The sequence below is a fragment of the Hemitrygon akajei genome, chromosome 23 (genome assembly GCF_048418815.1).
Source record: "Hemitrygon akajei chromosome 23, sHemAka1.3, whole genome shotgun sequence".
NCBI classification, from domain to species: Eukaryota; Metazoa; Chordata; class Chondrichthyes; order Myliobatiformes; family Dasyatidae; genus Hemitrygon; species Hemitrygon akajei.
Genome location: NC_133146.1, coordinates 33,350,692 through 33,363,552, shown reverse-complemented (window position 1 = coordinate 33,363,552; position 12,861 = coordinate 33,350,692). Strand labels below are relative to the sequence as shown.

The window sequence follows — 12,861 nt, the reverse complement described above, 5'->3', positions numbered from 1 at the left end:
CGTGTCCCCCCCACCGCATCTGGGCTCTGATGATCAGGGACTCAATGCTGGTGGACTCCGTGTGATCCAAGACCTCCAGTTTGGAGACACGGTCTTGTCAACGAATGCCAAGGATGGAGTGGAGGGCGCACATGTGAAATGTGTTCAGTTGTCGTCAGTACAGAGTCCAGGTCTCACATCCATAGGAGAGAAGGGATGACCACAGCTCTGTAGACTTCCAGCTTTGTGGAGGTGCGGATGTTGTGTTGATTGAGCACTCTGGTATGCAGCCTCCCCAGAGCCTGGCTGGCCTTGCTGATCCTGGAGTCAATTTCTTTGTCCAAAGACCCATCACTCGAGATGATGCTTCTGAAGTATTTGATGCTGTTTACATTTTTTAGCTGGGTGTTGTCAACAGTGATTTTTGGTTCTGTGGGGTTGGTGTTTGGCACGGGCTGGTGAAATACTTCAGTCTTGTTCAGGCTGATAGGCCAAAGAGCATAGCAGTGTCTGAGAATTTGTTCAGCATCAACTGTAGATCCACTGTCCTTGTGCACCAGGAGCGCACAGTCATCAGCAGAGAGGGTTTCTTTGGAGGCACTTTGTCCGTGCGTTCAAGCGGCGAAGGTCAAAGAGAGAGCCGTCCAATTGGTACCTGATGTACACTCGCTCCTTCAGACCTTGGGCAGCACGTGACAACATGCAAGTGAAGAACAGATTGAACAGGACTGGGGCTAGTACACAGCCCTGCTTCACCCCATTGGAAATGGCAAATGCAGCTGACGTGTCACCACTGCAAAGAACCTGTCCTGTCATTCCATCGTGGAGCAGTCGAATCATCTTCACAAATTTCCTGGGGCATCCGTAACGTCTCAGCATGATCCAGAGAGCCTCCCTGTTTACAGTGTCAAATGCCTTTGTCAGGTCAATGAAGACAGAGAAAGAGGCTTGTTCTGCTCAATGCACCTCTCCTGGACTTGCCTCACGGCAAATATCATGTCTACTGTACTCCGTTCTGGCCGAAAGCCACACCGCGCCTCTGGGAGGTTCCTTTCCGAGACAGTGACAGATCTGTTCAGGAGAATGCGGGCAAAAATCTTGCCTGCGATGGACAGCAGTGAGATACCCCTGTAGTTTCCTCAGTCTGATTTGCTTCCCTTGTTTTTGTAGAGAACCACGATGAGGGCATCACGGAAGTCGTCAGGCATCTCCTCTGTGATCCAGATGTCTTCCAGGATGTCTTGAAACACCTGTAAGCTGCTTGGCCTAATGCTTTGTACATCTCGGCAGGAATGCCATCCTGCCCTGTTGCTTTATTTGAGTTCATCTGCAAGATCGCTTTCTTGATCTCATCAGTAGAGGGTGCCAGGTCTGGGTCATCCAGGCCTTGGCTGCTGAGGGATCTGCTGTAAGAGTCAGGAGCAACTGTGGACGGCCTATTGAGTAGGTTGGAAAAGTGTTCAGCCCAGCGGTTTTTCAGTCCTTCCTGGTCTTTGATCAGGCTCGACCTGTCAGATGACAGCAAGGGGGAGTATCCTGATTTAGAAGGACCATAAACTGACTTTATGGCGCTGAAGAACTCTCTGGTGGCATGCATGTCTGCATAGCATTTCACCTGCTCATATTTCCTCTGCCACCACTCGTCCTGCATTCCTCGCAGTTCCGCCTGTACTTTGGACTGCGGGTGTTTAAACTTGTCTTTCTTTGAGACAGATGACGGGTCATTCTGCCAGTCTACATAGGCTTTGTTCTTGGCCTGAAAGGATGCTGAAATGGTCTTGTGGTTTCCATCAAACCAGTCTTGGTGCACTCGGGTTTTCAGCCCGAGTACAGTTGTTGCAGTCTGCGTGATGACATCTTTGAACTGCGTCCACTTTTCAGAACAGGTTCCCACAAGCGGTGAATTGCCGGAGAGTTTTTCGTTAAGTACATCTTGAAAACGTTGGACTTGACCTGGATCTTGCAGCCTGCCAATATTGAATGACACTCTGACAGTCTTTGGTTGCTTATGATGCAAAGGGACTATGTGCAGGTAGAGGACCGACCGAACCAGCCTGTGATCTGTCCAGCACTCAGCACCTCGCATGGCCTGGGTGATGGTGACGTCTTGAATGTCACGCTGGCGTACTATGACATAGTCGAGGAGGTGCCAGTGTTTGAACCTGGGATGCATCCAGGTTGTTTTGTACTTGTTTGCAAGTGTGAACATCGTGTTAGTGGTGCATAGGTTGTGCTTGGCACACTTGCTCAGAAGTAGCAGCCTGTTGCCGTTTAGTTTTCCCACCCCGTGTCTCCCAAGGACTCATCCCCAGTTGTCACTGTCTGTCCCCACCCTAGCGTTGAAGTCACCCAAGATGACGAGTTTGTCACTGACAGGAATTGTCCAAATAGTCTGGTCCAGGTTCTTGTAGAAACTTTCCTTGTCTTCGTCTGGACTCACGATGGTTGGTGCATAGACACTGACAATGGTGATATACTGGCACTTGCTGAGAGGAGAGCGGAACTTCATGATACGTTCATTTGTTCCAGTGGGTAAAGTAGGGATGTTCTTCAGCAGAGCAGTTTTGATTGCAAAACCTACTCCGTGAATCTTGTTGTCAGTCTGTGGTTTCCCTTTCTAAAAGAACGTATATCCACTCACTGCTTCCTGTAATGAACCCTCGTCTGTAAGCCTGGTCTCACTGAGTGCAGCAATGTCAATGTGATAACGGCAAAGTTCAGCCGCTATCAGTGCTGTTCGTCTTTCAGGCCTTGCCACCTTATCTCTATCCAGCAAAGAGTGGACATTCCAGGCTCCAAAGATGCGTTTTCTTTGATTTGTTTTTCTTGAGGCATGTCGACCGCTAAGGAGATGATCTGCCAGCCGCGGTTAGCTAGCCAGATGTTGTGGGGCAGGCAATGTTTAGGGTGCCTTTTCTAACCCCTACCCTCATACGAGGGTGGGCAGTGCTGTCATAAAAAGGGCTGCCCAGTCACCTTGGATGCTGCCGGACGTCTCTGCTGCCCTGGGTACAGAGATGAATGACCATTGGTCCAGAGGCAGCCTACGTGCAGGTTAGTGACTACAACTGCCAGTGGTCATCTCCACCTGTTGCTTCACCACTCCCCCATCGCCGCAGGGCTTGACGAGTTGAGTTTGCTCTAGGCGCTCCACGACGCCTGCTGGCCTGCCTTCTTGACCATTGGACCATTAATCGGTCTCCTCCACTCAATCTGCCAAGGCCAGACTTCACACGCTGGGACAGACAGATCCCCTACCTCACCGAGGGTTGAAGACCCGTCGGCTACCCTCACCTGGTTTGGCCCGTCTGCCGAGACAGTTTACCGGCGTGTGGCCGCTGCGTGTGTTACAGCTACTTGGAGCCGCAGGTGGGAGCTGAGCACCAGGTGGGGACCAAAGGTGGATGGGGTGCATGGGGGTGTCTGGGGAGGGGTAGCACCTCTGGTGGATAACAGTGTACTAGTTAATCAAATCATCTGTCTTGGAGCTTTGAGGGACAAGTATTGGCCTGGACACTGATAATTCTTGCTTTTCAGAACATTACAAGATATTATATGCCACCTGAGAGAGCAGGTGGAGCCATGATTTAATGTCATCTAAGTGAACATAACATCCAGCAGACCAGTGTTCCCATTCTGCTTCACTGAAATGTGAGGTTGTTTCTTGTGCTTAAGAGTCTGACCTAAGAATCAGCATATGGCCTTTTGACCCACTAGTCAGTGGACTATGAAATGAGCCTGAGCTGCTCTTGCTGAGACTCATTAATCTAATATGGTATGCTAGTAGAGCTTTACAGGGTCTTTCCAGTGATGACAAAGCAGTAGTATGGGGTTGAGAGGGATAATACATAAATCAGCCATGATCGAATTGCGGAGCATGCAGGATGGGCCAGAGGGCCTCATTCTGCTCGCGTGTCTCAGGGTCTTATGGTCTAACGTCATACAGTAATCAATCCAGCATGGTTTTCGAGGCAGAATTTTATATACATACCGAAGCTGAAGTGGTAGTCCTCTTGTAGATACACACTCCTCATTTCCTGCCTTTGGAATTAACTTCAGTGGTTCAAAAAGTATTCCATTTGATATGATGGAATCCTCAATTAACTTCCAGGAATGCTTTTTTTTTGTTTCACTTTAGGTGTACTTCTGTATGGGCCTCCAGGCTGTGGAAAAACTCTCATTGCCAAGGCTACTGCTAAAGAAGCTGGATGTCGATTCATTAACCTACAGCCATCCACCTTGACTGATAAATGGTATGGAGAATCCCAAAAACTGGCTGCAGCTGTATTTTCATTGGCTGTAAAGCTGCAACCTTCGATCATCTTTATTGATGAAATTGGTAAGTTTGTGTTGTCAGCATCTTGTTCGAGTCACAGTATAAATTTACTATTGCAGATACATATTTGCACTATTGCAGATACATATTTGCAAGTGTAAAGTGATGTGGGCGGAATCAACACTGAAGTATCAATCATTTGCTATGTGATATTCTTTCTATTATTCTGTCACCCACACAACTCATACATTTCATTCTGCTGGCTGTCTGATTCAGCTCTGTTAATAAGAGCAGTTGTCCAGAAAGTCAGTACTACAAACATTAGAGCTCAGCCTCTTCTTTGTAGTTGCGATGAATTAGTATTGGTAATTTTATCCTATATTTTGCTTGATGAAAGATAAAGAACTAAATGTGAATAATAATGACATTAGCTGAATAATGGTGCCAAAATATTGGAATTGTAACAAGCTCTTCAGATGCTGATAGACAGCTTTAGTAATATCCATTTGATGTTCTTGGCATTGATGAAGGACCCTATTCCAACCAATTGAACATATCTGCAATTCACATGTCAACTGACCTGTTATTCTGCAGTGTGTGGGATGTTAGATAAGTACTTGAGAGAAATAAAATGGGTTCTGGGATGTTGAGAGGTTGGCAAGAGATTTGCTTGGAGCAAAAATACTGATATAGGTCTGTCAGGCCAAAAGGACTCTTCCTGTTATACAATTTCATTGTTCTTCCATATACCAGTGATCACATGCAGAATTCATTAATGCCTACCCAAAGCTTTGAGATGTGGAATAAAATTCATTTTCATGGAATTTATGTGGGGAAGAAAAGTAAATAAATACAAGATTTTTAAATTTTTTTACTTTTGTTTTGTGACCTTGAAGCTGATGATATATCTTCATGTAACACAAGATTGTTATATGGACTGTTTGCTAGGAAAGCAGACGCATCTCGGAATATGAGGGATGCCTGTAGTATACTTCCCCTGGTTACAAATAACCTGAGTTATGGAAATTTGACTTCACACAAATTCTCCCATACATTTTAAAACATTTTAAAGCTAGTAATAGTGGTAATAAGATATTTTGTGGTATTCATTTAAGACAGTATATGTTTTATTAGATTAATTATGGGTAGTGTTAGGATGATTATTGGGTGAAATGAAAGAATTACAGCAAGTGTATCTACAACGGTATGGTATGCATTATGATAGAAAACAGATTGATTTACGGACAATTCTCAAAACCCTAATATAATCCAGAGATTGCCTAGATTCAGTGTCTCAACTCTCTTAACAGTAATGATTCTAACAGGGTGCCTTTTTAGCCAAAAACTTTAGCATTAGGAATTTTGTAGATTCTTCTCCCAGGTTGGATCCACACAGTTCTAGTGTAATCTGCTTGCAACCTTTTACATAACATTGATTGCATGTCCATGCTTATTAATGTTCTGTAGCGATGTGCTACATACAGCGCTGAAATAACGACACGCAGTCGGTAAGTCGTTTCGAGACTAGTTTATTCAAACTTCGCGGCGCTGGCATTTAATCCCTAGCGCCTGCCCTCTCCGAGCGGAAAGAGGTGCATTACCAAAGTCTCCCCCCGCGTGCTGGCTATTTGTGAGCCAGTTCGCCTGCGCAGAAAGTGGGTCGCCACACCCCCCCCCCCCCCCCCCACCCCCCAGAACCGGCGATGCACCCCCCAATGTCCAGAGTCTGGATCAGCCTCTGTTTGGGAGGTCTGCCTCTGCGCCGCGGTGCCTGAACCTCGACCGGCTGTGCCAAGTCCACATGGGCTGGTTTGAGTCGGTCCACCATGAAAACCTCCTCTTCCCCCCAATGTCCAGAACGTACGTAGACCCGTTGTTGTTGATCACCTTGAACGGCCCCTCGTACAGCCGCTGTAGCGGTGCCCGGTGTCCGCCCCTTCGTACAAACACAAACTTACAGTTCTGCAGGTCTTTGGGTACATGGGTCGGGGTCCGTCCGTGCTGTGAAGTCGGTACGGGGGCCAGGTTGCCGAGCCTTTCGCATAGCCTGTCCAGGACTGCTGCAGGTTCTTCCTCTTGCCCCCTTGGGGGTGGTATGAACTCTCCTGGGACGGCCAGGGGCGCGCCATACACCAACTCGGCCAACGAGGCGTGCAGATCCTCTTTGGGCGCTGTGCGAATTCCAAACAGGACCCAGGGAAGCTCGTCCACCAAGTTAGGTCCTCTTAGGCGGGCCATGAGAGCCGACTTCAAGTGACGGTGGAAGCGTTCCACCGGTCCTTTCGACTGTGGGTGGTAGGCAGTTGTGTGGTGTAGCTGCGTTCCCAACAGGCTGGCCACAGCCGACCACAAGCTGGAGGTGAACTGGGCGCCTCTGTCGGAGGTAATGTGGGCCGGTACCCCGAAGCGTGCTACCCAGGTTGCGACCAGTGCTCGGGCGCAGGAATCGGCAGATGTGTCAGTGTGTCTGGCCACCTTGTGAACCGGTCTACCATAGTTAGGAGGTACTGCGCTCCTCGGGACACTGGTAGGGGGCCCATGATATCCACATGAATGTGGTCGAACCTCCGGTGGGTGGGTTCGAACTGCTGCAGCGGGGCTTTAGTGTGCCGCTGCACCTTGGCTGTTTGGCGCTGCACGCACGTTCTGGCTCATTCACTGACCTGCTTGAGGAGTCTGTGCCATGTGAACTTGCTGGAGACCAGCCGGACGGTTGTCCTGATAGATAGGTGTGCCAAACCGTGTATGGAGTCGAAAAATCGCCGCCTCCAGGCTGCCGGGATGATGGGGCAATGTTGGCCGGTAGCCACATCGCATAGGAGGGTCCTCTCACCTGGGCCTACGAGAAAGTCCTGCAGCTGCAAACCCGAGACTGCAGTCCTGTAGCTGGGCATCTCGTCGTCTGCCTGCTGTGCCTCCGCCAGTGCTGGAGAGTGCGTCCGCCACGACGTTGTCCTTCCCCAAGACATGCTGGATGTCCATCGTGTACTCGGAGATGTAGGACAGATGTCGCTGCTGGCGAGCCGACCAGGGATCGGACACCTTCGTGAACGCGAAGGTCAATGGTTTGTGGTCCGTGAACGCCTTCTAAGAAGTACCTGAAATGCCGGATTGCCAGATACAGTGCCAACAGCTCCCGGTCGAAAGCACTGTACTTGAGTTTGGGTGGTCGTAGGTGCTTGCTGAAGAACGGCAGGGGTTGCCAGCGCCCTTCGATGAGCTGCTCCAGCATCCCACCGACTGCTGTGTCAGATGCGTTTACCGTGAGGGCGGTCGGAACGTCCGTTCTGGGGTGCACCAGCATCGCGGCATCTACCAAGGCTTTCTTGGCTCTAACGAAAGCGGCCGCGGCTTCCTCGTCCCAAGTAATGTCCTTGCCTTTACCCAACATCAGGGTGTACAAAGGGCGCATGATACGGGCTGCTGAAGGGGAGGAAACGGTGGTAGAAGTTCACCATACCAACGAACTTCTGCAGGCCTTTGACTGTGTTGGGCCGGGCAAAGTGGTGGATCGCGTCTACCTTGGCAGGCAGTGGTGTTGCCCCGTCTTTGGTAATCCTGTGGCCCAGGAAGTCGATGGTATCGAGACCGAACTGGCATTTGGCCGGGTTGATCGTGAGGCCAAAATCACTCAGGCGGGAGTAGAGCTGGCGGAGGTGGGACAGATGCTCCTGACGACAACTGCTGCTATAAGGATGTCGTCCAAATAGATGAATACAAAGTCCAGGTCGCGTCCCACCGCATCCATTAGCCGCTGGAAGGTCTGTGCGGCATTCTTCAGGCCGAACGGCATTCAGAGGAACTCAAACAGGCCGAACGGGATGATGAGTGCTGTTTTGGGGATGTCTTCAGGCTGCACCGGGATTTGATGGTATCCCCGGACGAGGTCTACTTTGGAGAAGATTCTTGCCCCGTGCAGGTTTGCTGCAAAGTCCTGTATGTGCGACACGGGGTAGTGATCTGGAGTTGTAGCCTCGTTCAGTCTGCAGTAGTCGCCGCACGGTCTCCAACCCCCCGGCTGCTTTGGGCACCACGTGCAGGGGGGAGGCCCATGGGCTGTCGGACCTCCGTACGATCCCCAATTCCTCCATCCTCTTGAACTCCTCCTTCGCCAGGCGGAGCTTTTCCGGGGGGAGCCTTCGTGCGCGGGCGTGGAGGGGTGGTCCCTGGGTCGGGATGTGGTGCTGTACCCTGTGTCTGGGCATGGCTGCCGTGAACTGCGGTGCCAGAATCGATGGAAAGTCTGCCGGGATTCTGGTGAATTCGTCGTCCGACAGCGTGATGGAGTCGAAGTGTGGGGCCAGCAACTTGGCTTCACCCAGGGAGAACGTCTGGAAAGTCTCGGCATGTACCAGTCTTTTCCCTTGCAAGTCGACCAGCAGGCTGTGAGCTCGCAAGAAGTCCACCCCCAGGAGCGGTTGGGCCATGGCGGCCAATGTGAAGTCCCACGTGAACCGGCTGGCGCCAAACTGCAACTGCACTATACGGGTGCCGTAGGTCCGTATCTTGCTGCCGTTTGCGGCCCTCAGGGTGGGTCCTGGCTTCCTCTTGCGGGTGTCATACCCCGTCGGGGGCAAGACGCTGATCTCCGCTCCGGTGTCGACCAAGAAGCGGCGTCCCGACTGTTTGTCCCAGACGTACAAGAGGCTGTCCTGGTGGCCAGCTGCCATAGTCATTAGCGGCAGCTGGCCCTTGCAGGGCGGGCGACAACGGCGGGCTTTTGTGCCCCACCGCTGGTGGTAGAAACACCACTGTTCACTGGCCTCCTCACTCCTGCCTCTGTGTTGTGTGCACCCCCCCTGCCAGGCCTGGTCTGGTCAGCTGTTAGGCGCGTGGCCTGGTAATCTGACTGACAGATGCCACGCTCTCCCTCTTGACTTTCCACAACACGTCTGCCCGGGCCGCCACCTTCCGGGGGTCGCTGAAATCTGCGACGGCCAGCAGCAGATGTATGTCCCCGGGCAGTTGCTCTAGGAACGCTTGCTCGAACATGAGGCAGGGCTTGTGTCCGTCAGCCAGGGACAGCATCTCGTTCATCAATGCTGACGGCAGTCTGTCTCCAAAACCGTCCAGCTGAAGCAGGCGGGCACCTCGCTCACGCTGTGAGAGGCCAAAGGTCTCAATGAGCAGCACTTTGAATACTTCATATTTTCCTTCTTCCGGGGACGACTGTATGAAATCCGCAACCTGGGCGGCCGTCTCCTGGTCAAGGGCGCTCATCACATGATAGTAACGCGTGGAATCAGAAGAGACCTGCCGAATCTGGAACTGGGCTTCTGCTTGGCTAAACGACACTGCGTGGTCGCAGCGTCCAGAAAGTCGGCAGTTTTAGCGAAACTGCCTAAACAGATGAAGAGTCGGTCATCTTTGGTCCAAATCCCGTTTGGACCATCGGGGTCACCAATGTAGCGATGTGCTACACACAATGCTGAAATAACGACACGCAGTCGGTAAGTCGTTTTGAGACTAGTTTATTCAAACTTCGCAGCGCTGGCATTTAATCACTAGCGCCCGCCCTCTCCGGGCAGAAATGACATCAGAGGTGCATTACCAAAGTCTCCCCCCGCGCGCTGGCTATTTGTGAGCCGGTTCGCCTGCGCAGGAAGTGGGTTGCCACATTATTTCCTTTATCAGACTAGAGCTGGGGCTCCCAATCTTCTTTATGCCATGGTCCCTGGAGTTCAGTTTTTCAAACTTCGAAATGTTTGATGTTGTTGCATTTCTCTTGATTGCAATATTTCTGAGTTTTTTTTAATTGCTATTACCGTAGATTCCGGACTACAGAGCGCACCTGATTTTTAGCCGCTGGCACTAATTTTAGAAATAAAATCATTTTTTTAAATGTAAAGGCCGCACCGGATTTTAGGCCGCAGGTGTCCCACGTTGTAATATGAGATATTTACACAGAAAGATATTACACGTGAGGATTTTTTTAACTTTTAATTAAATCCATATGGTAACAAAAACAAATACATATTGCAAATGCTTTTTTTCGAACCGTGCCCGTACGCGGCTACTTTTAAATATACGTTGCGTATACTTCTTTACTGAACAACATTCCAATATCTCCTAACGACTGGTAAAAAATATATATACTGCAGCCTACCAGGAAAAGTTATTGATACCTTTAACTTAAAAGCAGATTTCGCTCGGATCCAAAGCCGCTCGCGGAATCCGCTCCCCCCCCCTCCTTTCCGTTTCATCGCAAACGGCATTTAAAAGCAGAGTTCGCTCAGATCCAAAGCCGCTCCGCCGCTCGACCCCCTCCGTCCCGTTTCATCGCAAACGGCATTTTCCCACAAGACGCCGCGAAACCGGGTGTGTCGTCATAGCATCCCGCGATGTAGTACAGAAAACAAATATAGTTAAAACTAAGAGGGTAGGTAGCACAATGCTTCGAGTGTTTTCCATGTTGATGAGGGTGAGTACAAATGACTGATTTACAATAATTTAATTGTGAAAGTGCGCTTGATTTATCGTACAATTTCATTGGACCTCTGTGAACTACTCATCAATTTTATTGGTCTACTGTTACGAGGCAAAATGTTTACGAGGCGGCATGAAAAAAACTTTGCATTAGCCGCTCCGGATTATTGGCCGCAAAGTTCAAAGCTGTTCAAAATGTGGGAAAAAAGTAGCGGCTTAAAATCCGGAATCTACGGTAATATTGGTTGTTGCTGTCACATATACTGAGGTACAATGAAAGGTTTTGTGTGCCATCCACACAGATCTTGGCAAACGTAATTATATTGGGATAGTAAAAAAAAAAGGAAGGCACAATATGGTGTTGCATTTACGAAGACAGTCCAGTGCAAGTTGACAGAGTGCAAGTGTCAAGATGAAATAGATTAGGAAGTTAAGGGTTCATCTACTAGCACATGAGAGCTTTGTAGTGGGATGGAAACTATTTTATATCTGCCTCTTGAGGGAGAGGAAAAGAGGGCATCCTTAGGGTGGGAGTGGTTTTGTCGAGGCTGCAGGAAGTGTAGATGGAGTCACTGAAGCGTAAGTTGTTTAGGGGTTGGACTGGGTTGTGTTCACAACTCTACAAATCCTTGTAGTCTTGGGCTGCACAGCTACCATATCAAACATCTAGATAGAATGTTTCCTTTAAAAATTGGTAAGATCCATGGAGGATTGCTGTATTTGCTAGCCTTCGGAAAAATAGAGATGCTGGTGTGCACTCTTGGCTCTAGTGTTGGTGTTATTTACACCAATAGACATAAAGGCTTTCAACCATTCCACCTCAGCACCACTAATATAGACATGACTGTTTCATGAAGACAATGGCCTGCTCCTTTGTTTTGCAGACATTGAAGCAGATGAATTGGTTCACATTTTCAGATTCAAATGCTGCTGACCAGCTCCACAGTAAATTATTCATTGACTTTTTGTTTTCTTGGCTGTTGACTTTTAGCCTATATTCCAAAATTCCTGTTACCTATTTATCCTCTCAACTATTCAAAACATACTGATTGTTGACAAGACACCAAATTTGGGAGATTTCCATTTAGATTAACAAATAATTTTGAATTAATTCTTTCCAGAAGCTATTTTTCTAGCCCAGCACTTGATCTACATCTTATTCCAATTATACATTTAAGATAATTTGTCTCTATTCCATAAAGCTCCGTAGTATTTAGGGTGTGTTCAGCCCAGAAGGCTCTACTTCATCAAATGCTATTTTTGTCATTGGTGAAGGTCATACTGCGCTTTTTCCATTTGCATTCAAATTATTTGCAAAACGGAGATGTCTGTTTCTCTTTCCTTTTGTAGGAAGGGTTTTGTTCAATGGATTCTGTATCAAGGATCACATTCAGGCACATATTAATTAAATGACTCAACTCTATTCACCGACTTGTATTCCCTTGGTATTGCAACAAAAGCAAACTGCAAAAGGTCATGTGTAGTTCTCTATTATTATGTAAGACTATGTGTATTTAGCTTCCCAATTTTGCGTCATTAATGTGGCTTACAACATTTCAGGACAGATGTTATTGTTTCAATTTGAATTTTAGCTGAATACTTTCGTCTTGTGTTTATAACTGCAGTGGTAGGGTGTGGAAGCAAAAATAATTATCATTAAACAAAAGATTGCGATGTCTTTGAATGTTTAGCGTGTACAGGCTCAAAAATAACTCATAATTAATAAATATTGCTTGCTAAAGAATTTGCCTCATGCCAACGACTTCCTCTTAGTTCATTGCATGCATATTATTACAGTGCTAGAAACATTTTAAAATGTGATAAATCTATGAGATCATTGTTTCTTGAAGCCTGAAAGTTAAATACAGCTGGACAGCCAACATCAAGGTGCATGAAGACATGTCATTTTTGAAAATGTTCTATTTGGTCCATGTCCAAATACTTGGGAAAATTCAGCCCGGCTCCGGGTTTTGATGTAGCACTGGCCTCTTTGCTTCATTTTCAGTTGCATGCTAGAAATGTTCCCACGCTCCCAAATTGACGTAAGCAACCTATAGACCCATTTTGCCCAGACTGCCTGACCTGTGCTGCCCTTTGATTTCCTGTGTATTTTTGTTAATCATGTCAAAGACCAGCAAATGAAACTATAGATAGAACTACAAAACGGGAAACATGATTCA

General features: G+C 48.3%; 1 protein-coding gene across 2 annotated transcripts in view; it reads left to right on the top strand.

The window, feature by feature from the left end:
* atad1b (ATPase family AAA domain containing 1b) overlaps nucleotides 1-12,861 on the top strand; it is a 51,840-nt gene that overhangs the window by 23,424 nt on the left and 15,555 nt on the right. For both annotated transcript variants that reach the window (XM_073027360.1, XM_073027359.1), the window contains exon 5: nucleotides 4,118-4,318. In XM_073027360.1, coding sequence (XP_072883461.1) covers nucleotides 4,118-4,318 — 201 coding nt within the window. The remainder of the gene's footprint in view (nucleotides 1-4,117; nucleotides 4,319-12,861) is intronic.